This window comes from Lissotriton helveticus, chromosome 1_1, assembly GCF_964261635.1.
Source record: "Lissotriton helveticus chromosome 1_1, aLisHel1.1, whole genome shotgun sequence".
Lineage (NCBI taxonomy): Eukaryota > Metazoa > Chordata > Amphibia > Caudata > Salamandridae > Lissotriton > Lissotriton helveticus.
In genome coordinates, this window is record NC_136057.1 from 1,417,139,663 (window position 1) to 1,417,166,119 (window position 26,457).

The 26,457-nt window shown below is 43.1% G+C and overlaps 1 protein-coding gene across 1 annotated transcript in view; it reads right to left on the reverse strand.

Moving 5' to 3' along the window:
- Positions 1-26,457, reverse strand: part of LOC144764134 (potassium channel subfamily T member 2-like) — a gene marked incomplete at its 5' end in the record, with an annotated part of 1,271,238 nt that overhangs the window by 597,324 nt on the left and 647,457 nt on the right. Inside the window, one exon of the mRNA XM_078650285.1 lies at positions 7,947-8,030. Coding sequence (XP_078506411.1) covers positions 7,947-8,030 — 84 coding nt within the window. The remainder of the gene's footprint in view (positions 1-7,946; positions 8,031-26,457) is intronic.

Consider the following 26,457-nt stretch of genomic DNA (forward strand, 5'->3'; position numbering starts at 1 on the left):
TGTGTGTGAGTGTGTGTGGGGGTGGCTGGGAGGTGTGTGACTTTGTGCATATATGTGTGAACAGTGGATTCACTTGGTATATGGGTTCAAGAGTGCATGTGGAAAGAGCTGTATGGGTGGTTGACTGTCTGCATGGGTGTGTTGGTGAGTGAATGGCTATCTCAGTGCTCCATGTCCAAGTAAATACATATGTAAAACACAGTGCATGTGAGAGTTGGCATATATAAATGACTAAACATCAGAGCCTATGATTGCGTAAGTGACTGTATGGATCAATATGTACTTGTATCAGTGAATGTAAAAGAGAGTAAGTATGTGTTAGTATAAGTTTGAATAAGTAAGGTTTAGTGTGTATAACTTTGTAGTTGAGGAAATGGGAGTTTGATTTATTCTTTGCATAACTGACTAGGTGTTTGAGTAACTTTGTGGATGAGTGTCAGCATGTAAGTGTCTGTATAGGTGTATGAGTGGATATGATAGTGTTCTATTGATGAGTGACTGTATGTATGAGTGATTGTATGGGTGAATGAGTGGATGTGTGTAGACCTAGGAATCAGTGAGTGTGTATGTAGTTACGGGTATTGGTGTGTCAATAATTTCAAAAATGGTAGTTTGTATTTAAACTGGGTGTATCAAAAGTTAGATTAGAGTGTGAGGAGGTGCATCGTATTATCACATGGATGATGTCATCAGTGATGTCATCAGTGATGTCATTTGAGATGTCATCAGTGATGTCATCAGTGATGTCACTGACCATGTCATGAATGATGTAATATGTGACATCATCAGCAGTGGATTGCGGGCGCGCAAGTTATAGTGAGTCCAACTAACTATAACGTGGGAATTTCAAAGGTTTTGTATGAGTAAAATGTTCAGCTAACTATAACTGGTGTGAAATCTATGGTTTTTTCAGTGAATTTGAAAGGTTTTTTAAATGCTAATTCCTAACTATAACGAGTGTGAAACCTATGGGTTTTTTCAGTGAATTTCAAAGGTTTTTTAAATGCTAATTCCTAACTATAACGATTGTGAAACCTATGTTTTTTTTAGTGAATTTCAAAGGTTTTTTAAAAGCTAATTCCTAACTATAATGTTTGTGAAACCTATGGTTTTGTCAGTGAATTTCATAGTTTTTTTAAAAGCTAATTCATTTGTATATCGACTTTGTATCCTACGATTATTTTTTTTTGTTAGCTGTTTTTACAACAATCTATGAGATTTCACTGCATCACTTTTAGGACACCATTGCGTCAAAATCTTGCGCCTGCCTCACAGCAGGCGTAAGACTGACGCAGGCCCTTTCACATGGGGCTGGCCCCATGTGAAAAGATGCATTACTGGAGTTGCGTCACTTTTGTGACACACTCTAGCAATGCATCATTTTTGCGCTTACAGATACGTCAGAAATACTGATGTATCTGTAACTCCTTGCGACATAATGTGTCATACATTAAATATGACGCATGAGTAGAAGACTGAAGGTCTCATTTATGACGCCATGCGTCACTTTTACGCCACCGGTGCGTCACTTTTTGTGACGCACCACTGCTGTAAAAAATACACCTTGTTGAGTCATATTTACAAACTGATGCATCTAGGTAGATGCGTCACTTTGTAAACCCCTGCGCCACATTATACATGTGACAGCTGTAATATATGCAAAGGGGGCGTATTGACATAAGGAAGGGTCGTAGAAGTGACGCAGTGAAATCTATGAGATTTCACTGCGTCACTTTTACGACGCTGTTGCGTCCAAATCTTGCGCCTGCTTCACAGCAGGCGTAAGACTGACGCAGGCCCTTTCACATGGGACTGGCCCCATGTGAAAGGATGCATTGCTGGAGTTGCATCATTTTTGTGACACACTCCAGCAATGCATTACTTTCCTCTAAACACTCTACTTTATTTTTTTACTCTATTTTTTTACACTGTTTTTCCCTGTGGTACGCTCAGGGTGCGCGTACCGGAGAGCGCACCCGGGAGCGCACCCAGCGCTTACCCCGCGTGAAAAAAAAAAAAAAAGTTTGTTTGCCCTTCAGGGTCCTTCTAGGCCCCCCTCAGAAAACCTAGGGGGTCAGGGAATGTCTACCCTGCCCCCTTTTAATTATTTCCCCTTTTCTTTTTCACCTCTTGTGTCTCGATCTACCGAGACACAAGATGGCGGACTCTCCGGACTGTTTAGAATGTTGACAGACACCTGACAGCCAATCAGCTTTCCGCTCCCGCACTCCCGTAGCGCGCCGGGTGCGCTCCCCGGTACGCGTACCGGTGAGCGCTCGGAGTGCGCCTATAGATATATATGTGTTTTTGAAGTTAATTTAAAAAAAAAACACTGGAGCAATTTTCAGCAAACATAGCAAAGGCACATCTGCGTACCAGTCCCTACAATTTTGCCAAGTTTGGCGTAATTCCGTTCAGTGGTTTGGGCTGTAGACTCGTCAGACCGTCCTATGGAAATTAACATGGGGAAAACACGTTATGGGACCCCCCTTTTTTCTCAGCCCCCACTCCACGAATCCCCTTCAAACTTCCAGGGAAGGAGCGGAGCAGAGCTGGCCAAAATTTTCAAAAATTACACGCAAATTCCCTAACCGGCGCCAAAGTTATTCCCAATAGAATGTTGCGGATTTCCTATGGTAGCTAATCCTAACTATAACTTCGTTCTAACCCTTACAATGTTTAGGCCACTCATTACTTTGTGGTCTTAGCATGTCAGTTGTTTTTAACCATGCACCCAAGGCTTGTACATAAAAAAAATTGGTGTCCCTTAGAACACATTTTCAATATGCCTTCTGTGTCATTTTTTGACTTAGTGAAGAGTGACGTCTCAGATTTTTTTAGTACCTGATATGTATTAGTTTATAAACTCTTGCAATACACTCCATAGTATATCTAGGAATGGTGACTTCTTCCTGCAAGCATAGCAGGGTGCCGATGATGACAGGTTAAGCTGGTCGGTTCAACCCCCAGATTGAATAACGCCCAATGCAATGGCACAGGCCCTTATTTTAGAAGTCTTTAAAGGATCCATATGGTATATATTTGATATTTTGATAGGAGAGTGGGGCTCTTTTGTTGTGAATTGGCTTTGAGTGGAGGCCACCCCATAGGTCTCCATTTTCCTTCTAAAGCTCCTCGCTGTCAGTGGATACTGCGGACCCCAGAATGTGATTTTAGATACCAGGGGATCAGCAAACCCCAAAAGGGTGCTGCAGATTCTATGGCTAGGTAGCTTTTTTTTATGTATTCCAAGCTTCCTTGAGGGTCCTTCTACTATGGCTTAAGTGTGTGAGTGTACCTACCCTAACCCATTATACAGCATTTTAATTATTTTCTATGGAATGAGGACCATGTCCCGCATCCTAAAATGGCTGCTGCAAGAGAAATTTTTCTCTTGAGGCAGCCACTTCGATCACTCGGATCCTGCCATTCCTACTTTGAAGGTGCAGATCCAAAAGGGACAACATAAGCTAAGTCTCACTTGTCCAAGTAGATTCCTTTCAAACGGCACACTTATACAAAGTGTTAACCCTTTAAAGTCCACTCAGCAACTTTTTTAAACTCTCATGTCTCAAAAACTACTGAATCGATTTACACCAAAAGGGCATTTTCTAACGAAAGTGTTACGTCCACCCTAAGTTTGGTTTAAATTCTTTTAGCGCACTGTGCTGTAGTTGCAAGCAGGAATTCCCGTAGGAGTTAAAATGGGAAAATCTTTTTTTTCCATCCTTCTCCCTTGAATATTTTTCCTCCACATGGATCTGGATGAATATTGGCATGAAGGTGCTTAGCTGACTACATCAAGTGATTGCCACATTTTGTGTAAATTCATCCCCAAAGTTAAAAGTTATAGGACAATCAAAAACTTCCTATCAATCAAATGTGTGCCTGAACCATGACTACACTAAAAAGAGTGCTTTTGTTAGTTTGGTATAACTCTGTTCAGTAGTTTTTGAGGTATTAGCATTTTTTTAAAGTAGCTAAGTGGTGTTTGTACATGTGTGGCATTTTGGATAGGCAACTCTTCCGCTGGTTCAGAAATAAAAAAGAAAAAAATTAATCCTTTATAGTTCAACCAAAAATACATATTCACTGAAAAAAAGTTCCAAAGTGACTTATGGATCTGACTCAAATGTGTCAAACCTTTGAAATTTGCCAGTTTGGGATAGCAACACGCCATAATCCTGTGTGACGCATTATGCTGCCACATTGTTCTCTTGATCAGTCTTTAGTTTGTTTCTGTTCATTTGCCAAATTTGTGTTTGGAGCATGGCAGCCGGAGCAAGTTATGATGTGAGTTGCTAACCATAACTGGTGAATTTCAGTGAGTTGACAATTTTGAGCCAGAACCATAATTAACTTTATATTTTTTAGTGAATTTGATTGTTTTGTTATGATTGACCAATTTTCAACCCCCATGCTCATGCCCTTTGGCTGTGTGCAGCAGGTCCTGTGGCCAGGCCCTGCTCCCAACCTGCCATGGCCGCTAAACCCACACTGTGCACGGCCTTTGGGTTCCACAGAAGTGGCGGGCTGCTTGTTGGCCAGGCAATGTGCCCATCCTTCCATGGCTGCCTAACCCCAACTGCGTGTGGTCTGCCATGTACGCATTTTTTGCTGGGAACAGCCTTCGGTCAGGCCCTGTGCCCATCCACCTTCAACTGTGGGCAGTGTGAGTTGGTTTCAGGGCTTGTCTGACCTTGGACTCTGATTAATTTGCTAGCTTCTGGTTTTCATGCAAATAAATTGAACAATGCCACACAGATTAGTGAATGAAACTTTAATTGTCCTACCACTTATCTTCATCTCTACCTGATGCATCTGCTCATTGAATGACATAGCCAACAGTAAGTTAAAAATGCTAAATGGTTTGTAGATTTATCAAACAATTACAAATTTATTAGCAGATGAAAACTTAATGCACCCCCTTTGATGGAAATTATGAAAACAAAGAGTAGATTAAACAATGGTGAATCTCTACAAAACTCCGTACAGATCCATCAGACGTGCCAACGTTATTATTAAACCAAAAATGTGTTGAACCTCTGTTTAATTACCCTCCTCTCCACTGGATCTGCACAATAGCTAGAAAACCTGCACTGGGTGTAACTTTCTAACAGCCACATTTGATGCAGGGTTGTCATACAGTGATAATATTACAAGCAACTGCAAATGTTCTTTATTCCCCACCCCCATTTAACTTTGTCTCCACTTGAAGGATTGGCACAAAGATGAAATCCCAATCAGAAAAAACCTTCCTGGCATCTGCCAACTTTTGAGCAGACTCGTCACACTGTGCCAATGTTGTTAGCAAATTTACATTTTTTGCATTCCTCTGCATTTTAAGTAACCCAATGAAACTTTAAAAGAAGGGTAAATGTGTTAAGTCTCTGTCAAAGTTTGTGTAGATCCATAAAATGGTGCCCAGGCTATTGGTAAATCTAATAGATTGTTGAATCTCCTCTTTGGATCATCACAAAACCTGATATGTCTGCACTGGGTATCACTTGCTAACAGTTTGCCACACTTGACACAGATTAGTCAAAAACTGCCAAAGCTATAAGCATGTGAAAATATGATTAACTCTACCCTTTATTATGGTCCCCCTTTATAGCTTGACTGAACACTTTAGAAACCAATGGAAAACTAACCCTTCCTTGCCTCAGCCAAATGTTGTGTGGATTCATCACACAGTGTCATGCATATTAGCAAATGAACACTTTGCCCCCCCCCCCCATTTTCTAAATGCTTCCACCTTTATGGATTTATGGATATGCACAAATTCAAATATATCGATCGTCTTCTTTAAATGGTGTCAAAGTTATAGGCACATTACCAAATGGCTTTTCAACTGACAAGAAATACAAAAGGTGCTGGGGAATAAGGCACTCCTAAGAGTGAGAGACTGGCAAGCGGATATGGATTGGTGTTGGCGAGCGGAGTGTACAATATACCAGAATAGAGGATGTCCTATAAAATGCGAGAAAATCTGGGAACAGTGGCGGGTATTTCGAGGGCTTTGAGGAAGTGCCACATGAGTGAGATGGGTATTGTATCCTTATGGTAATATTCTCTCAGATAACTAAAGATAAGTTAAAATGTAAACAAATTGGTCAAAATATCACTTATATCACTTAGATCACTGATGTACTGCTGGTTATGCTGTTAATAAGAAGAGTTTAAAAAAAAAAAAAGAGAAACAAAAATGTTAACCCTTTAAATCCCACCTCTATAAAATGTGAATGTTTAAAAAACTACTGAAAGGATTTACACCAAATCAAAATATCATGCTTACGGAGTAAAGTTCTATTTTCATGCCAAGTTTGGTACATATCTGATCAATCTCTTTTACTCTGTTGGCAAAATTTCCTATGGGAGAAAAACATCGGACATTTTACAACCCCTATATTTTTACACCCCCCTTAACTTCTTTTGCCATGGATGGACAGCATAGCAAAATATTGTATCCACCACATCGAACTTAGCACTTTATTGGAAGGCAAGTCTAGCTAAGTAATTGTTGAGTTAATTATATGCTTATCTTGCTCAAGTTGTGCTTCAACTATCAGTTGTTTCACAGATAGGTTTCTACCACACAAATACCGACACACAAATGTCCTATTACAGGACAAAATACAGAGACTCTGCAGTGGGTGACCTTTGAAACTCTAATGTCTCTGGACAAATCTTTAAGAAGCACGTAAATAAATCTACAAAATTGCAGAGTTGGATGGCAGACAAAGATACCTTGTCAAAACATCGCCACATGTGGCTGGTGTTGAAATCATATTCCACTTTAAGGGAATCAGCCCTGCTAGCTGCGCTTTACCACCGGAAGATTAAACAGTCTTTTTGGCCCTAAGATTTGGAGAAATATCCACGTTAGACCTCATGCCAAAATGGAGGATGTCCGGTCAAAGTGAAGACCAGTCTTGCCGTCTATGCCATCAGGGGGCTGTATCTCTGCTTCACATCGTCTGTGTTTGTCCCTCGTTGATGGTTCAACGAAGAGTTCTATTAAGACAGGAGTTCCTTGAACGGGGTATTAGGTCCTGCAGGCATGCACTCGTGGAGTCCATGGACCCAATCAACACCATGCTGAACATTAGACTGACTCAGTTATTGATCTGTTTTAAGAAAATGATCAGCTAATAGGATATGTGATGTGTAATCTGGAGGTGGTCCCTGAATGTAATCCCACATTGTGATAATTCGGAAACCGTTAACTTTAACCAAGCATGCACAGTAACTGTGAAGGACGGCCTGCTAGGGACTGAAACTAGTGATTCCCTATCCCATTAGACTCAGATAACTACTTTATTTATTTCTGTATTTTTAAAGATGTGAATATTTGTATAATTGTTTTTAATAGTGGGTTTCACAGTTCATCTGGCACCGTATTCATACCTTTTTTAGCACCGCTTACAGGCTTTTTAATTATATATATTATTGTACTTAAGAGACATTTTAGTTATATGAGCAAAAAGCTAGGGTAACAAATGATTTCTGTTTAGTCACTTTTTATCTAACATAGATAAGTGTTGGTATCCTGACTAAAATTTCCAGGAAGGAAAGTTGAAGAAAGCAAACGGTATGTAGCGTGAAGAGTCGAGGTTGTACTAGCTGTATGACATATCTGCTTTACATCCGTTTTATTTTTTATTCATTACATACTTTTTAACTGTGTGATTTTGTTTATGGTTTTAATTGACTAATAAACTAAACTAAACTAAGACTCTGCAGTGTACAAGGAAGACTACACTTATATATGTTTTAGTACTTCCAGACATGGATACTGTGCTAGCCTGCATAATGGGGGTTTGAGAGCAAGTAATCACCCAAGATGGTTGAACAAATTTAATTAGATATTTGCAAAATACCTTCCTTAACTTCATATTAGCTGGGATCCCGCCCACACTTCTCCCCCACAACCTGTTCCTACTCACAATCATGTTCTCCAAGGCATGCTTGGCCAGCCAGCAGTTCAAGAAGACCGGAATGAAAAGGTTCCGTAGAGGTGGCCAGAACACCTATAAGAGAACAGAGGAATTAAAGGCAATTTTAGGTGAGACTGTAACCCTGTAAAATACAGGGGGTGGATCTCATAAATACAAACGCTATATCCATGTGGACTCAATGTAGAACTTTTGCTCACTCTTTTTTTACATATGTTTTCTAGATAGAGTTACCAGAACAAAGCAGGCTGGAAAGCAATACTGGTCAATTACAAATGTCTTTTACAACAGTGATCATTTTCTAATGCAGACACTACTAAAATATTTTCTGCAATTACAAAGAGCGAGTGTGTCAGATTAATTAACACCTTAGCTGCGGCGGCTATTTCGCCGCAGAGCTAAGGGGGCGGGGGGGCCATGCGGTGCTCACACGCTGGTGACGGAACTGCTCCGTCACCAGCCTCGGGTGAGCTGTGCTGATGACGGAGCGGTTCCGTCATGGCCCCGCCCATTTAATAGAACGCGCCACGCAGGCGCGTCGGGCGGGCCATGACAGAACCGCTCCGTCATCAGCACAGCGCCACCGCGGCTGATGACAGAGCGGTTCCATCATCAGCATCGATGTGGTTAAGACGGATACAATACAGCAATATTGACATGAGTTCTGAAGGGAGCGAGGAATGCATACGATTAATTCAGTTTTGTTAATGTCATTTGTTAAACAGTTTTCGATTTTGTGAAAACTAGAGTTAAAGGAGTCTGAGCTCTTCCATGCTTTTGTAAAATAGTTACAAACAATGCTTGAAAGTTCAAAAGGATCTGTATAAAACAAATGCTTGCAAAATAAGGCAGTGGCCACCCTGTCACACTGAAGTAAAAACTACGGTTTCTGCACAGGGATATGATCACCACCTGGTGGCCTTAGCGTACATATGCAGCCTATACATTTGGGCCATATGGGTGTGTTTCTTGGTGAGTGATGTCATCAGCTGCTGTTCCAAAATGATGTAAGGTTGGTTGACGGTATGTGTAACCTTCCCTGCTCTCTGAATGGCTGGATTGAATGAGGCTGCCTGTGATAATTCGACTTGTAATTGGATCGAGTGTTTGACAATACTATCGTATATTTAAGTGAGTAAAGAAAGAAAGAGTAAAGAAACATTTTCCTACCCAAAATGTTGGTCACTAATTCAATGACAATCGAGGAGGAGTTAGGCTCTGAGGTTTGTTTTGAGGAAAGTGTGAGGGACAGAGAGAGTCTGAGAAGAAAAATATATTGATGTTTATGTTTTGGTTAGTTATGTTTGCTTGCTTTCCTCAGCCAACATTGGTCGAGTGTGGGTCCAATATTTGTATTTTTCTTAAACCCAGATACTTCCCTACTCAAGAGATTGACACAGGGATGGGACATGCACATAAGTTCCTTGTGAACTGCTAGTATATCTAGGACTACACTACAGGCCACTGGGCCATGTTTGGATCTAATTTTAACCAAATGCCAGAGAGTAAAGTCTTGTGGGCGTCTTCATCAGGGGTGTGGGCTAGTGCTTAGGTTGCTGACTCTAGAACTTAGAGCCTCATTTACAGTTTGGCAGATGGGATATTCTATCTATACATCACAGATATACATCTGCCATAGTAGAACAGTCATAATGTATAATGCACTTGTAATACGGAGGACAGGACATTCTCTATGTCTGTGCCAGAGCATCCTTCTGCCAAACAATGCATAAGGGTCTTAGAGTCATCAGCATCTATTGCAGGCTTCAGCACTTGATCCAAGACGATGTGATGTGATTTTGAGTGCCTCAGATTGTAAATATGTGATGTGCAATGAATACATGCAAAAATCACATGTGAAAAATATAATCTGAAATTTTCTCTTAACACCACTGATGTAAAGCGCTCCATAGCTGTCCAGTAACTTGGTGCGATGTAAATAGCCAGTACATACAATGGTAAGGAATTTTGGGGAAATTGTCTTTTTTACAGCGGTATGAGACGTGTAGACAGTTCCATTGACGAGGTCACCGTATTTCAGCCATGAGTGGGTGGGCGCAGAATATTTATATAAATGAATAACATTCTGGTATAAGGAATCAGAGGTGTGGTGTATTTTTTGGGCAGCCATTCCATTCTGTGAAAATCCAGGCTCTTAGGGGCACATGCATCAAGGGTTTTTGCATTCGCAAACGGTGCAAATCGCAAAATTCGGCCGTTTGCGAATGCAAATCCCTTTTTTGGGATGCATTAAGCTTTTTGCTTTTTCGCAATTTAAGAAATCGCAATTTATTTGCAATTTCTTAAATTGCGATTGCATTTAAGAAATCGCAATTTTGCGATTTCTTAAATGCAATGCATGATTTTTTCCAAATTGCGAAATCGCAAATAGGTTGTGGTAAATTACCATGAAGTTAACCTTCATGGTAATTTGCGAAAAATTTCAAAAATGCACAAAAGTGCATTTTTGAAAGTTTCATTTTACACACACACATGCCCTTGGGGCATGTGTGTGTGAAAAAAGTACTTAAAGGTACATTTCAGGGGTGCAGGGGGGGGGTCCTTTGGACCCCCCCCCTCCTGCACCCTTGAAATTGCATTCTCAGTTTGCGATTCCTTAATTGAGAATCGCAAAATGAGAATGCCTTCACATTCATTCCTATGGGCCTCTAGGCCCATAGGAATCAATGGAAAGGGATTTCTTAATTACGATTCGCAAATTGTGAATCGCAATTAAGGAAAATTAAGAAATCGCAAAAAAGATTGCGATTTCTTGATGCATAGCCGTTTGCGAATTCTTAATTGCGATTCCTTACTTTTCGCAATTAAGAATTCGCAAACGGGAACATTGATGCATGTGGCCGCTGGTGTCTTATGGGGAAATCAGCTCCCTGACACATTTGCAGTCAGGGTCAGTTCTATATTACTGGCATTATAGGCAGCTGTTTTATGGAGCCTCCACAAATGGCCACACCAGGGTCCCAGATAGTAACAAACAGATTCAAAAAAGGCCTTGTTGCTGGGAGAAAGAGAGCACCAAATAGCAAAATATAATTATGAATGGGCCTCCATAATCCTTACACTGGAGATTTTCTCCATGTGGGGACAGATTGTGCACCCAAAGGCTGGTCCTTTTTGAGGACTGAAGTCATGTCACTTTTCCTGTACCAGAGACAGACTGTTTAGATTAGTTCTCCATTAATCAATATCCCTCATCAAGATGTACGAAAGCAAGAGAAGTTTGGGACCTCGTGTTCAGTGCCTGAGGAGTTTCAGATCCAGATGTGGTAAACTAGTTACAAGCAATGAATCTAAATGGAAGTTATTTACATAGCCATTGGTAATTCTGAAAACCTGGCATGGCTTTGGCCCTGGTGCTCCCACACTGGACATTGTTAATATTACCTATTTATTAATAGTGGCTTCAGCCACAGGCATCTTGGCGCTGAGACGTCTCACCGCACAAATAAACACAGTTGGAGAAAGGTGCTATCAGGAATTTTTGCAGAACAGGTAAGATTTATGGTGTTTACAATGTTCATCAGTCTGACAAAGCTGGAGTGAGAGCGTGTTCTATAGATTGTGGACGTCGATTCTAGTGGTCTCCTTCCACAGTATTTTTTTTTAAAGTGCAAGATTTTCAACAAATGTAAAGGGTTAGGACTCAGAGAACATGAAGGAACAATAGGAGTAATGCAAAATGATGCTTTGAAAGAAAGATAATACAGGGCCTCATTACGATGTCGTTTGCTTTGCAACTGACAGGACCTTGTTGCGATCCAACTGGCATCTACTGCCACAGTTAGACCGCCACATTAGGTTGCGTGGAGGTCGGACGTAGAGTGAAGGGACCGTCCGACAGTTCCTACGAGCTCAAGGATTCCATCAGTCGGAATGTAATTCCCTACGATGTAGGCGGTGCCTGCCAGAGGCGCAACTAGAGCCAAATTTCGGAGGGGGGGGGCCTAATCAGTAGGCAGAGTGGAGCTGCAGGGCCTCCAACAAGGTGTGAAACAACAGCAAGGCCTAATTAACATTCAAATGGTCTTTTAAAGACCTGTGAAACGTTCGGGTGTGGCTGTGTGTGTGTGTCCGGGATCTGTCTCATCCCGGGCTGCCACACACGACGGGGGGGGGGGGGGGGGGGGGTCTGAAGCCCGGTGAGTCCAATGGGTGTTGCGCGCCTGGTGCCTGCTCAGGCACTGCCATAGGGATTACAATGTCCCTTTCAGACAGCCTTTCAATGGTGGTCTGACCGCAGCCTCCACTATGAGGCCAGGGGCGAACCTGTGGTGCCGCTTCAAAATCCATGCAACGAGTGATAGGCACCGCATGGTGCCTGCCACACTGTGCATGGATGTTTGGAAACATCCATTTTGCCATTCTGGATTGTACTCAGGGCCGGACTGGGAACACAAACCAGCCCTGGTAATTCACCTCGACGGGCCCGAGGGGGGCAGGTGCTTGTGAAAAGCAGTGCTGCCGTATTTACACTGCTGCTGGCCTCTTCTGTTACAGTAGACCAATATTGCAGCAAGGCTGCAAAACCGGCCCTGAGTAACAAAAGCGTCCCCACCGTTCGAAAACCGGCCCCCACCCTTCAGGCCCACCGGGAAAACGCCTGGTGCTGCTACGGCCAGTCTGGCCCTGCTTGTGCTGCGGCCCTTTTCTGACCACAGCACAAGCTGCAATGGAAAAATAAGTGCTTCCAACCGCCTCATCCTAATTTGTCGGATGGAACAGCTGACTACTGGTCGGTCGGTTTCCATTCCGACACGATGCCGGTTGGAAGCTCGTCTGACCAGCATCATAATAGGCCCCACACAATAGGAAAAAAGAGAGAAAGAAAAGGTGATGAGAGAAATAAATCAAATATGAAAAATCGTAGCTAAGAATGTGTGTGTAGTTTAAAAAGATTTGAAAGAAGGATAAACAAGTTGAAGAGAAAAAGGAAACACGCATGAATGGAACATTGATGGAGGTTCAAGAACTTTATCTTATGAACCAGAAGGGTCAATAAAAGTCGATTATGTTGCTGAATAATTTGCTGATGGTAACCCAAAAATATTCCTCTCAACTAAATCTTTGGTGAAAAAAGCAAGTGATCGACCTATTTTGTGATTTGCCTAGACAACATTCGACCATGCGAAATAAGATAATTTAAACACCTGCTCAACAATGAGGCGAGTTGCTGAAAAGCAGTAGAAATAAACCGATCTAATATTTGACAGTTGTTAACACCTTTGGTATTGTCCAATAGTGAAAGAGAATCCAAGTATCAGTTCGGAAGATCAGCATGTTTTGAATGTATTGAAGTTTCCTCGGCTCGGCCTCAGCCAGGCTGAGGTAAATAGTGTTGTAAAGCTGTGCTAAAGTCTCCGACCCCACTACCTTGAAGAAATGTGCCTGAAGGAGACAGCTAGGCAAGGGCCTTGACCCCAGAAGTTGCAAGTCTACACTCCAAGAGGCCGGACACGCCTATGTGGTGTTTCAGCCTGATCAGCGGAAGTGATGTCTGCGCCAATATTCCCGCCTCACGCTGCTCACATGGAGGCCACGTGCTCACCCGGTAGGGTGACTATCGACGTTATTTTGATGACCTGTTACTGCGGCGAGGAACCACTCGTTACGTTTACTTCATTGCCGGCGTCACGCAGAGTGCCTCGCGACTAACGCAGCGTGTTTTCAGATGACGAGGTGAGCCCAGGAGTGAAATTGATTTTGTTTGCTGTAAATCCCGCTCAATTTTTAGATGAAAAATAGAGGTCGCTGGAGCACGGCTACGCGAGAGGGGGTGTGGGTTACGCACAGGAAGGCAGAGAGCGTAGGCAGTCGGGAAAATAATACTAACAACAAGAGGAGCGTCCTAAACCCCTTTGAAGCCAGGGCTGGATACAACAATACACAACAATGCCGCAAATGGTAAAAGTTAGGAGAGTAATCAGGAAGGTAAGAAAATGGAAAACCTAGGTTACTACAATTGATTTGGTGACAACACTATTGGTACACCTCAAAACGTATAGGAGTATCTTTACAACATTCAACCTATGTGCATCAGTCCTGCCATGCAGAGCCCCCTGCAATGGCCTCCTTAGTCAATTGCGTAAAATTTCGCAGTTGCTGTCTTTTTCTACTTTGAGGACTGTGGTGTCCGCAATGATTTTAGGACGTTTGGACTATGGAAATGCCCTTTATGTTGGGCTCCCTCAGCAACAACTCTCAAGACTGCAAATAGTGATGAACGATGCAGCGAGACTGATTTTTGGAAAATCTAGAAGTACGCATGCCTCTCCTCTTCTATGCCAATTACATTGGCTCCCCATTAGGCAGAGGATTTTATTCAAAGGTCTGTGCATCGCGCATAAGGCAGTCTATGGCAATGCTCCTAGTTATATTAAAGCCAGGCTGGTGCAGTACATTCCTAGAAGGACCCTGCGCTCGTCTGAGGACACTCTTCTGGTCAGCCCTCGCTACCGCATGGCTACCTTAGGTGGACGTGCTTTTTCAACTACCCTACCGGCAGCTTGGAATAAACTACCACTCTGCCTACGGAAGGAACCGACTCTACTGCCTTTTAGGCGAATGTTAAAAACGGTACTCTTCCGAGAAGGGTGGGGTTTGATATAATTTGGTTACCTGTTCTCTGTAATGATCAGTCTTTTCAAGTACAAGCGCTTAGAGACCAACCGGTGATAATGCGCTATATAAATTGAATAAATAAAATAAATAAATAAATAAATTCCAGCAGTGTGTGTTTCACATGTTGCGTTGCCAGTGCACTTTAAACCTGGCCTGCAGAGCCCTCTGCTTTAGAGTACTGTGACGCGCACAGCTTTGCCAGTGTAGCCTTGTCTTCATCAGCAGCACCCCCTTTCCAGTACTGGGAACCACGCAGCTCTGCTAATGCACCTCAGTACTACCCTGCTGCTCCACCTGGGAAACAACCTTTACAACGCAACTTTTACAACGCACTACCATTACAACGAAACTTTTACAACGCAACATCCATTAAATCGCATGCCATTACAACGCAACCATTACAACGCATGACACTACAACGCATACCACTACAATGCATGTCATTACAACGCAGTCATTACAACGCATACCATTACAACGCATAACATTACCATCCAACACTTACCCTACTGTTGCACCCCCTGGAGTTAGAAAAGTAATTTTCACCCCTACACTATCCAACACTTACCCAACTGTTGCACCCCCTGGAGTTAGAATAATAATTTTTACCCCTACACTATCCAATACTTACCGTACATGCAATGTAATGTTATGCGTTGTAAGGGTATGTGTTGTAAAGGTAGTATGCGTTGTAATGGAATGCGTTGTAAAGGTAGTTTTTAAAAATTTGTTGTAATGGCATGCATTGTAATGAAATGCGTTGTAATGGATGTTGCGTTGTAAAAATGCGTTGTAAAGGTATGCATTGTAAAAGTATGCGTTGTAACGTCATACATCCTTCCACCTTCTGTTAAAGTGCTGCGAGCCACACGCAGCGTGGGAAGTGCACTGTAATCCTGACCAGTCTCCCCCTCTGCTGTTAGAGTACTGGGCCCTTCACAGCTCTGTCAGTGCACAACAATCTTAAGCCGGATCCTAGCCTCTGTTATAACAGTGGGACCAGTACAGCACTTTTCCAAAAAGCCAAAATCCTAACATGAAACACCTTCTACTGTTCCATTACTGTACTGGTCCCCACCAGTGCATCTCAATCCTGATCTGCCGTTCTCCCTGATCTTTCAGTAGTGGGACAAACACACATCTCGGCCACAGCCCCTCAATCCTGACTCGCAGTACGAGTAGACCTTCCATCTCTGGAGATGCACACAGTTCGATCAGCGCCCATCAATCTTGGTTAGCAGATCCCTCTTCGGTTCCAGTACTGGGGCTCAAACATAGCTCTGCCAGTGCATCTCAGCCATGCCCTTCATCAATCCCTGCTCTTCCAAAACAGAAATCCACACACAGCTCCATCACTGCACGCCCATACTGCTCTGAGGCTCTCTCTTCCATTAAAGCTTTCAGGCCCAAATGTAGCCCTGAGAGTGCACCTCAATAAAGCCCTACAGGTCCCCCCCTCTTCGATTAAAGGACTGAGAGCCACACACAGCTTTGCCGCTGTCCCTCTCTTCTGACCTGCACCACTGCCTGTTATTAAAATATGTATACACACAAATGCCAATGGATCTCACCCCTGACCTCAGCGCTCACTAATATCCATTTCTCGACACACTGACGGCTCTACTAGTACACACCAGGCTACAGGGGAACTGTACACAAACAGAACAGCAAAGTGAAGTACTCTAACACCACTCAGACAACTTAGACAGGGGCTGATCTAATAACAACCACAATCTCTATTTAAAATGAGTATATTTTCACATGAAGCAGGGAAGAACATGCAGTCTAGCACTGGCAAAGCCAATAGGCTTTCAAACTTTTTTTTTTAACTTTGTCAATTCTTATTTTGTTTTGTCATCTTTTTAAAACTTTCAGTTTAAGAAAAGAAAATATAGGCTAAAAGCAAAAATACTTGAAAAGCATAGGTTTCCATACTGGTCTCTGGCACAGAAATGACCTACATTGTGTTGTATGGTCTTGCTTCTTATGAAAGAGCATCATACCGTCACTCACAGTGAAGTTAGCCAGTGGCTGAAATGAGCTGACCAACTGCCCAATGCTGTAGGGGGCGGAAATAATATGCAAATGACACAACAACAGCCCAAGGACAAAGAAGTCTGGCAGAAAGCCACTGTAAGTAAATATATTATATGAATATTTTTAGTAAAACTGTATTGTATTTTATTGTAATTGCATTTATATAGTACTTACTACCCCTGATGAGGCGTTGAAGCGCTTTTTCGGTGAGTAGCACACTGCTCCGGAACCTATAAAGGATTAGTGTTGAATTACTATAGTGACATTTTAAAGTAATTTGAGTGGGGGATATGTTACTCAGTTATTTGGATTCAGAAGGATAGCCGAAGGATAGAAGAGGGAAAAAAGGTTTGGTTTTATATAGCTCTTGTTACCCCTGATGGGGTGTTGAAGTGTTTTTTCGGCGAGTAACACTCTACTCCGGAACCCATAAAGGATTAGTGTTGAATTAGTATAGTGAAATATGAAAGTAATTTGAGTGGTGAATATTAGTCAGTTATTTGAAGTGAGAAGGATAGCGGAGGGATAAAAGTGGGAAAAAAGTTTGCATTTACATAACGCTTGTTATCCCCAGTTGAAGCGATTTTTTGGCGAGTAGCACGCTAGTCCAGAACCCATAAAGGATTAGTGTTGTATAGTGAAATATGAAAGTAATCAAAGCTCTAAAAAGACCATGTGGAAGTAATGTCTATCAGTAGCAGAGTTTAACAGACACAAGGTATGTATTTTATTTATATTAAGAACATATCATGAGTTAAAATGGAGGCAAACAGATCAAAAGGCAACTTTAGAAGCACACTGCACTATGCAGCTGAGGCAATGTTAAAAGCAGTGAAAGGCAATGCATATTTATGTGCAGGCTACAATGATGGCAATTGATGTGTTAAACATATGTTTAGCTCATGCCCCGAAGTCGAGGCCATCCACTACAGTCTTTAATGAATAATACAGTGATTGATACAAAAAAAAAATCCCAGAGTTTGGTATTAGCAGGAGATGTGACAGAACTGCTGCCGGCAAGAGAAATTGAAACTAATGTTATATGCACAGGTAGAGCAACAAGGCAGAAACACATCCGGCAAAATCTGCAGAAGTAAACGCAAGGAAAAAATTGAAATTCAACCAACCAAAAAATGCCTTTCTTTAAAACTAGAATTTAAATGCAAATAGGTGAATTTGGGGATAAACACGCATTTTACCTTATCCCTGGATGAATGAGAGTGATGTATTGTGAATCTTGATAAGACCATACAAAAAAGGCGTAAGAAGTCAAAAAGGAAACTGAATTTTGATCCATTAGGCCTTTGCAACAGCAGGCACAATTATTTTCTCAATTCATTAATCCTTGTCTTATCTTTTTTTTCTTTTATCGTTTTATTACAAATGACCCACTTTACGGGAGAAATATGTATCCCCTTGCCAGAAAATTACTCATCTGGAAAAAGAAACGATGTTTTCATTTATTTTATTTATTAGGATTTTTTTGCATAGGGAATGCAGAACTGCGAGAGACTGAAAAATAAATTCCACTGATGTGGCAAGGGAAATAAGGGTGGTTACACAAGACCAGGATGCAGCAAGTCAACAGTAAAAGTGTCAAAAGAAAAACATGTAAGAAATTTGAATATGCAATTACTTATTGGCTCCAGGGATGTTAATTGAGGAATTAGAAATGAACCCTGCGCCAACTGTACCAGGGTACTCAATGCAGGGCTACACAATATACAAAAATCCCTCTTCGCAATTTCCAACTAAAGAAATTATATCAATGTAACATTATAATGCTTAATGACATATCAAACAATGCTTCATGCTCAGTATCTATACAGAATGTCCTGGGAATCAGTAATGTCAAGAAACATAAGGCGGCAATCTTAAGAGACCAAAATACTTCACATGCTAGTAAATTATTTTTTGTGAACCTTAAATATTTAGGAGTACATTTCTAGTTCTTTGTACAACAACTGCTAGAGATGGAACCAGAACTTAGAGACCAAAATATTTCACGCACTACTAAATGATTTTATCTAGACCGTAAAAACATAAGGCTACATTTTGCAGTTCATTGTACAAAAATTCTAGGGCTGCAGGCAGATATATGAATAGTTCATAAGTATACTAAATGATTTTTGCTAGACGCTAAATCTTTTGAGTGCTAATTTCCATTCTTAGTATAGCAAATCCTAAGGGAACAGCCTGGTTTTAAGCCTTCCCAATTGTGCCAGATAAAGGAAGTGAGATAAATTGATTTGCCCAGAAGCACATAATTTTGCCTAATTAGGAAACCGGGATTAAAATTTGATCTCCTGGCTCTAATACCCACAACGTCATCTCAACGCTACATCTTTAACCATTCGTGAACAGTTTGAATGTGGATGCTGGCTGCAAGTATCTTTAGAAAGTCTGTGAGAAATCTAAGCAATAAATAAATAAATATGGTAGTAGGTAGGGCAAGCTGTTCAGCTGAGAACACAGATACAGTCTCAGGGAGAACAGGTTTAGAGTTCATGTACAAGTGGGCCACACACTGTGTCCAGATCTGGAACATTTGCTTAGCCAAAAGAAAGAAGCAGAAAAATACAAAAGACTAAAACACTGAGGCAGATCCTGAGGAGAACAGGATCCAAAGCTTTGGAACGCTCTTGCAGTAGACATTAGGGTCTTATTTAGAGTTTAGAAGTGCATCATAATGCATTATAACCTATGGCACTGGTAATAGGTCAGATGACTATCTGTCATGTTTTGATGGAGTATCACACCTCCAAACTCTAAAAAAGGCCCATAGATTTTTATGTTGCGCAGACATTATCAGAGGGTTGTAGGACGGCCTTTCAGGAAAATAACAAAATGTAAGAATTCTTCACCCCATCGCTGTCTGAAGAACAGAACACGTTCAATGTTTTAATTAAGTTTGTCGTTGAGATTAATTACAATAGGTATTCCACACTGACTATGTGTAAATTTACCATGTCGAGATACCACAAACATTTCGAAAGAAAGAAGGCGATAATCCGGGCCAGAGTTCCCAGTGTTGATGTGCATCCTACAAAGAGGTTGACACTCTATTTTACTAATAAGAAGGAGGAAAGGAAACAAAGATTTTGTATCATAGGTATCAGGAAAAGCAGACAAATAGATTGAGATAAAAGAGTGGTAACTTGTGTCAGTAATTGTGAGGATCACAGGGCAAACGTAGGGAAACACCCAAGAATCAAATTCATATTTACTCATAAATGAGGATTTGAATGTATAAGCGGTCAACAAGATTCATTAAGAATTGTATTTAGTTATGGTTATTAGAGTGCTTAGTTACCAGTTGTGGTGTTCTGGCACTGAGATTAATCGTTAAAGAGAGCAGGGTAAATTATTGCCAAAGGAACCAGAGGTTTAGATTTTTCCTGGTAACAGCAGATAGTTTGAGGTGAAACAAAGGCTGATTGAAAAAGAAGCAAGCGAGTACCAACCATGCTGGATGTGCGAAATGTAAGTACATTAAGGAGGCAAGTAGTAAATGACCGTACGTTACAACTAGTTATGAACCTTGAGCAAGGAGATTTAATGAAGGTGGGGCTCATGCCATATAGTAGTTTCTGGCAAATGCAAAATCTCTTAGAGATGGACTGCTTGGCTTTTACAAAGCAATGAAGTTGAACCAAATGATTGGAAACAAAAACATAGCTGGAGAAATCTTTGAGGAGGCGAGTGACCATATTCTGTATCAGCTGAAGCCAGGGCTTTAAGTGGGCCGGGTCCTGCCGGTACTCAACACTGGCAGTTCTAAAAAGCAGGTGCTGCGACAGGTCCCTTTCGGGCTCTCTATTATTGCCCTCACCCTCTGAGTGAAAAAATAAATCTTAACTTGGCAGCAGTACCACTCTTCACTGCCTTTGTTGTATCTTTAAAGGGACTCGTTACAGTTCTTTTAAAGTATCATCATTTCAGAACGGAAGCATTTTAACTACTTTACACAAAGATGCTATTGTTGTTGCTTGTTTATCGATGCAACTAACAACCACTGAGAAAGCCAATAGTCCTGGATTGCTGTAGGTGTTATTTATTTCATTTATGTATAGTTACTTATTGTATGCTATATCTGGATGCAAAGACAGAAAGAGGAAACACAATACCAGTCGGGCAGGACCTAATGCTAAGCAGAGATTTTTAACTTAAGTGTTTTAAGCCACATCCTTGATTATATTGGTCACGCCCTTTTGAGAGACCCCCCCCCCCCAGTTTTTTCATCCCACTTAAAGCCCTAGCTGAAGCTATTAAATTTCACAAGAAAGGAGACAAGTGTCTGAAGGGGGAACATAATTGATAGTAGAGGTTGAGGGTGTGATTGGAACTAGATGTAGACGTAACTCACATAATTCATCGTAGCATAATCATGCAGAATTACCTAAGAATTCTGCGAGATTAAGCATAATTATGCAAGCAGTGCCATTCTGCATTTAGTGCTATTGCATAGCACAAAAATGCCAGCTTAAGCCCAAAATGGGCGCAACAATGCATTTTGCACTAAGAAATGACGCTAAATGCACCAGAACATGAATAGTGAGTGTGAGCAGCTGCTCGCACTTGCTAAAGGTGCTCTTGGGGTAGGATTTTCCCCAAGTTTACTCCAGGGATTTAGTGCTATTTTCTTACACAAAATGTACCCTTGCATCCAAAATGGACGTGAGGATGCAATTTGGCGAAGGAATTGTGCTACATGCAACAGAACACGAATAGCGAGTGGCCATTCATGCTCACTAAATGTGCTCTTGCGGTATGATTCTTTCCCTCCATATTATCTTAGTTACGTGAGCAGGAGTAATTGCGCTATCAGTATTTCTACGTCAAAGAGTAACGCAGAATTACCACAACTACTCCAATTACTCCAGCGTAATTGAAACTCATCCCTGGCCTAATTGGAACCTGAGATTCTACACATACACATAAAGTTGAGCAACCCTAGCTAGTCACATCATTGACATGCAAGATTGGTGCAGGCCGTGTCTACTTATTACTTGAAAAGCCTCCACTGGCAACAGCTAAGAACGGTCTGGCCTGAAGAGCAGCATAATTGGCGTTGATCATATCACCAATCGTTGACTTTTTACTAAACATTTCAGATACCAATATTAATGTCATACTTAGTTCATGTAATGTTGTATGATACTCTCCCCACAGAGGACTCAAGAGGCAGAGCTGGTGGTTCAGTCTCTCTTTATTTCTACGAACTGAACGCTATACAAAAGAGCGCCGAGCGTCTAACAGTAACCTGCTCCAGTCGCTTCTGCCGCTTCTCTGCTTCGCGCGCTTTCTCCGCTGGCTTCTGCGCATGCGCTAGTGTTCCGCTCTTGCTCCGGTGCACTACGTCATCACGCTGGGCGTCGGAGACTAGAGCACAACACTACATATCTCCTCCTTTTCCAACAGTGTGAACAACAAATATATTCCTCTTTCAACAGTCACTCATTTCATAGTCTTTGAATCGAGAGGGCCGGGTGACTGCCCTCCCGGCATGGGTCCGTCTTACCGGGGTGATCTCTTCTCTGGTACCTTCGCTGGCAAGACTCCTCACTCCCATCTGTGTGCCATCTTCTTTCGCCGTCGCCGGGGTCATATTTACCACTGCTCCTTCATCCGTCCACACGTCCTCATTCACCTCATTCTCCGTTTGAACAAGTCCTTCTTTCTGTTTCTCACTTCCTGCCCTCATCTCTTCTTCTCCGTCAGTATGCTTCTGGTCCTAGGTCTCTTTCTCCTTGCTTTCCGGCCACTGCATGATCCTGTTGACCTTCGCCATGCGGTCTTGGGACCACACTCTGCCATCACTGAGCAAAGCTGCTCTTCCGTACACTTCTTTAACCTGCAGGGGTTTGCTGTATTTGCTATCGCCTTTTCTTTGGAGTGTGGCAAGTTTAACTCTAACCCATTCCCTTCTTTCCAGATCAGTCTCTCTAGTGTTGTGCTTCCTGTTATAATGTGCGGTGTACACCTTCGGGGCTCTTTCCAGGTTGTGCTGTACCACCGCAGGTGACCATTTGCTCGTCACTGTCTTTTCTCTCCACACAACATTGTCTTTTGTAAAAGGAAGTCTGCCTCTCAGAATTTGGAAGGGGCTGTAGCCCAGCGCGGTTGGTGTGATTCTCTATGCCCACAGCATGCTTTGGACTTCAGTCTCCCAATCCTTTCCTTGCATTATTGCAGCCTGTATGGACCCCATCAGCACGCGGTTGAACCGTTCCACTTGTCCGTTGCACGCGGGGTGGTACACTGCTGTGTTTTTGGACTTTATCCCATTTCTCTCCATGTACTTGGTCCATTTGTCCGAGATGAACTGTGGCCCATTGTCACTTAATATCGTCCTCGGTATTCCTTCACGCAAGAACACAGAAGTGAGAAATCTCAATACCGTGTCAGTGTCCATGACTTCTTGCACATCCACTTCCGGCCATTTGGAGTATTTATCAATTACCACACACAGGTATTTCGCTGTGCCTCTGTAGTCAAGCACGGGACCTAGGATGTCCACTGCTATGTCTTCCCATGGATTTTGAGGTTGCTCGAATACACCTAGTGCAGGCCTCAATGGTCTCAAGATTTTATCCGCTCCCTGGCACTGGGCACATCCCCTTACTTGTTTCTCTATCTGATTGTCCATTCCCGGCCACCAATATGTTTGTTTCACCCTCATCTTCGTTTTGACAATGCCGAGGTGCCCTTCATGAAGTTGTTTCAACAGCAGGGGGATTAACGTCGCTGGGGGGACCACCTTATCTCCCCGGTACATGAAGATGCCTGAATCGCTCAGCGATAGCTCCTCCCGCACTTCATAGAATTTTCTTAAGCTTTCTTTGAGATGCCTTTTTTCTGGCCACCCTGATAACAGATAGTGTTTGACGTCCGTCATTTCACCGTCACTTTCATAAGCCTGGGCCCATTCTTGCCTGCTAATTGTCCTCTCCGAGTCGACCATTTCTGCCACATTTCATCTGTACCGGGTAGAACGGCCGGTGCTTCTTCCATCGCCGAGGCTCTGCTCAGATAGTCAGCCACTGTATTCCGAGTCCCTGGCAAGTACTCCACATCATAGGTGTAGTCTAGCAACTTAAGTGTCATCTTCGCGATGTGTGGGGTAGCTGTGTCGTGGCCGCTGGAGGTTAGCACCTTGACTAGTGGTTTATGGCCCGTCTGCAGTTTGAAACGAGTACCCCATAGGAACTGCCTGAATTTTCCCATGGCCCATGTGACCGCCAGCATCTCCTTTTCAATGACACTGAATTTTTGTTCAGTGGGGGCTAACGCTCGGGAAGCAAAACTGAGTGTCTCCACTGTGCCATCATTTCTGTCCTGTGCTAGCACTGCTCCCAAACCCTTTTCACTGGCGTCTGTTGTTAGGATGGTGTTGCCCGCCGGATCGTATCTATGCAGGGGAATTGCCTGGCTTATGTCGCACTTCAGACCTTCAAACTCACTCTGCGCGTCTTCGTCCCACTGAAACGTTGACTTGTCTCTGATTAGTTGTCGGAGTTTGTGAGTTTTTGTGGCAAAGTGTCTTACAAATTTGCTATAGTACTCTGCCATTCCAAGGAATGACCTCACTTCCTCCTTGTTGACAGGGGCTCTGGCATCACAAATGGCTCGTACATTTTGTCGTTTGGGAGTGATCCCTTGACTCCCTATTTCATGTCCTAGATAGGTGACAGCCGACATTCCCAGCTTACATTTACTCCACTCGGCGGTGAGGCCTTTCTCCTGCAGCACAGTCAGTACCTTGGTCAGTTTCTTGTCGTGGTCTTCTTGGTTTGTGCCCATTATCAGGATGTCATCCTGAAAGTACTGAACGCCCTGTTGGTCCTTGAACAGGCGGTGCAGCAACTTTTGGAACACCGCAGCTGCAGATGCCAGCCTGAATGGCATGCGGCGGAACTGATAACACCCAAAGGGTGTGATGAAAGAGGTTAGTTTCCTGCTCGCTGGGTGCAAATCGATCTGATGGTACGCTGAGGTGAGATCAATGGTGGAAAACCAGGTCACTCCCCTCGTTTTTGCCAGCATCTCCTCAATTCTTGGTAAGGGAAACTTTTCCACTATCAGGCATTTGTTGAGTTCGCGGAGGTCCACACATAAGCGTACCTTGCCATTGGGTTTCCTGGCTATGACCAATGGGGCCAGCCATTCCGAGCTGTCAATAGGTTCTATTATTCCCTGCTCCTCTAGTCTCTGGAGTTCCTGTTGGACTGCATCCTTGATGGCGATGGGGATGTTCCTGACTTTGTGAGATACTGGACGAGCGCCTTCCTTGAGGAGTATCTTGTGCACGAACTTGTCCAGTTTCCCGACCGTCCCTCCAAACACCTTGGGGAAGGCTTCCTTCAGTTACTCTAGCTTCGGCCAGCAGCCATCATCCGTCAAAAGGATCTGTTCCTTGCCCCCTGGGTCTAATTTTATCCCCAGATCACCTTGGTCTCTCCAGCCTAGCACCGAGGGACCCCGCTCCGCTACATATAGCTTGCATGTTGCTGATCTTCCTCTGAACTCGAATTTCAGGGCGCGGAACCCTACCATAGGAATTGCGTTGCTGGTGTATGAAATCAGTCGTATGTCTGGTGGGTTTAATTGCGGACCCAGGGTGGGCACAAAGTCTTCCTCCCATACCGATCTCTGTACGATGGAGTATGGTGACCCCGAGTTAATTGCTATGTGAACTTTCACTCCTCCTATCAGCATGTCTGTGCGTGGTTTGTCCGAGCGTTTGCCCGTCACCTCCAACACCTGTTCTTCGACGCATAAGACCCCATGTCATCTTCTTCCAGGTCATCTTCAATTTGATCTTCTGACTGGGGCTGCCCAATGCATTTCACCATGGACTTCTTCCCTTTCTTGCAGCACACCTTCTCATAATGGCCTACTAGGCCACAGAATGAGCATCTGTCTCTAAACGCCGGGCATCGTTTGTCCTGTGCTGAGTGAGCCGTACTCCCGCATCTGTAGCACGAGAACTTGCCAGCCATGGTCTGTCCCCCCGGCGAGGCCTGTTTCCCTGTCCACCTGGGTTCATGTCTCCCATCTCCAGTGGATATCCTTTGCCTGGAAGACGATTGTGCTTCATCAATTTTGTTGACCATCTGTCTCTGCGGGTTCTCCTTCTTGGCTGCCCCTGCGCAGCGTTTAGAAAGTTCAGCTTTCTTTACCATTGCGATCACGTCTTTGAGCGATGCCTCTCCTTGCGCCCACAACTTGTCCTGAACTGACTTGTTTGTGGTGTGCATTACTATTTGGTCCTTGATGTACTCATCCTGTAGTTGTCCGTATTTGCACGTGATGGCTAGGCGTCTCAATGCAGCCACATAATCATCTATAGACTCCCCTTCTTCCTGCTTCCTTTGTTGGAAGTTGTACCGGTCAATAGATACACACACCGCCGGCCGAAAATGATTATCAAGGTCTTCTAGGGCGTGCTTGAAGACATCGTCATCCGCAGCCTGTCTCACTGCTGGTACAATGTTCGCAAATACTCGTACACCTTCCGGGCCCAGGTTATGTAGTAATAACCGTTTCTTCCTAGCACTGGGAAATGGTTCGCCGTTTTCATCCTCTAAGGCCTCCACATAGTTCTTGAAATATTCCCGCCAGTCCTCCCATTTCATCAGGGGCTCACCTGGTCTGGGTAGGAAGGGGACGGGCGCTGTGAGGGATGACATTTGATTGCTCATTCCAGGCGCTGTTCTGGGCGCTCCGTTTCGGTCCCCTAGGCTACCTGGTGCGTTGGGGTTCCCTTCATGGTGTGTGTCTCCTTGACTTCTGGGGCTGCCGGGTGCACCGGTATTTACTCCTT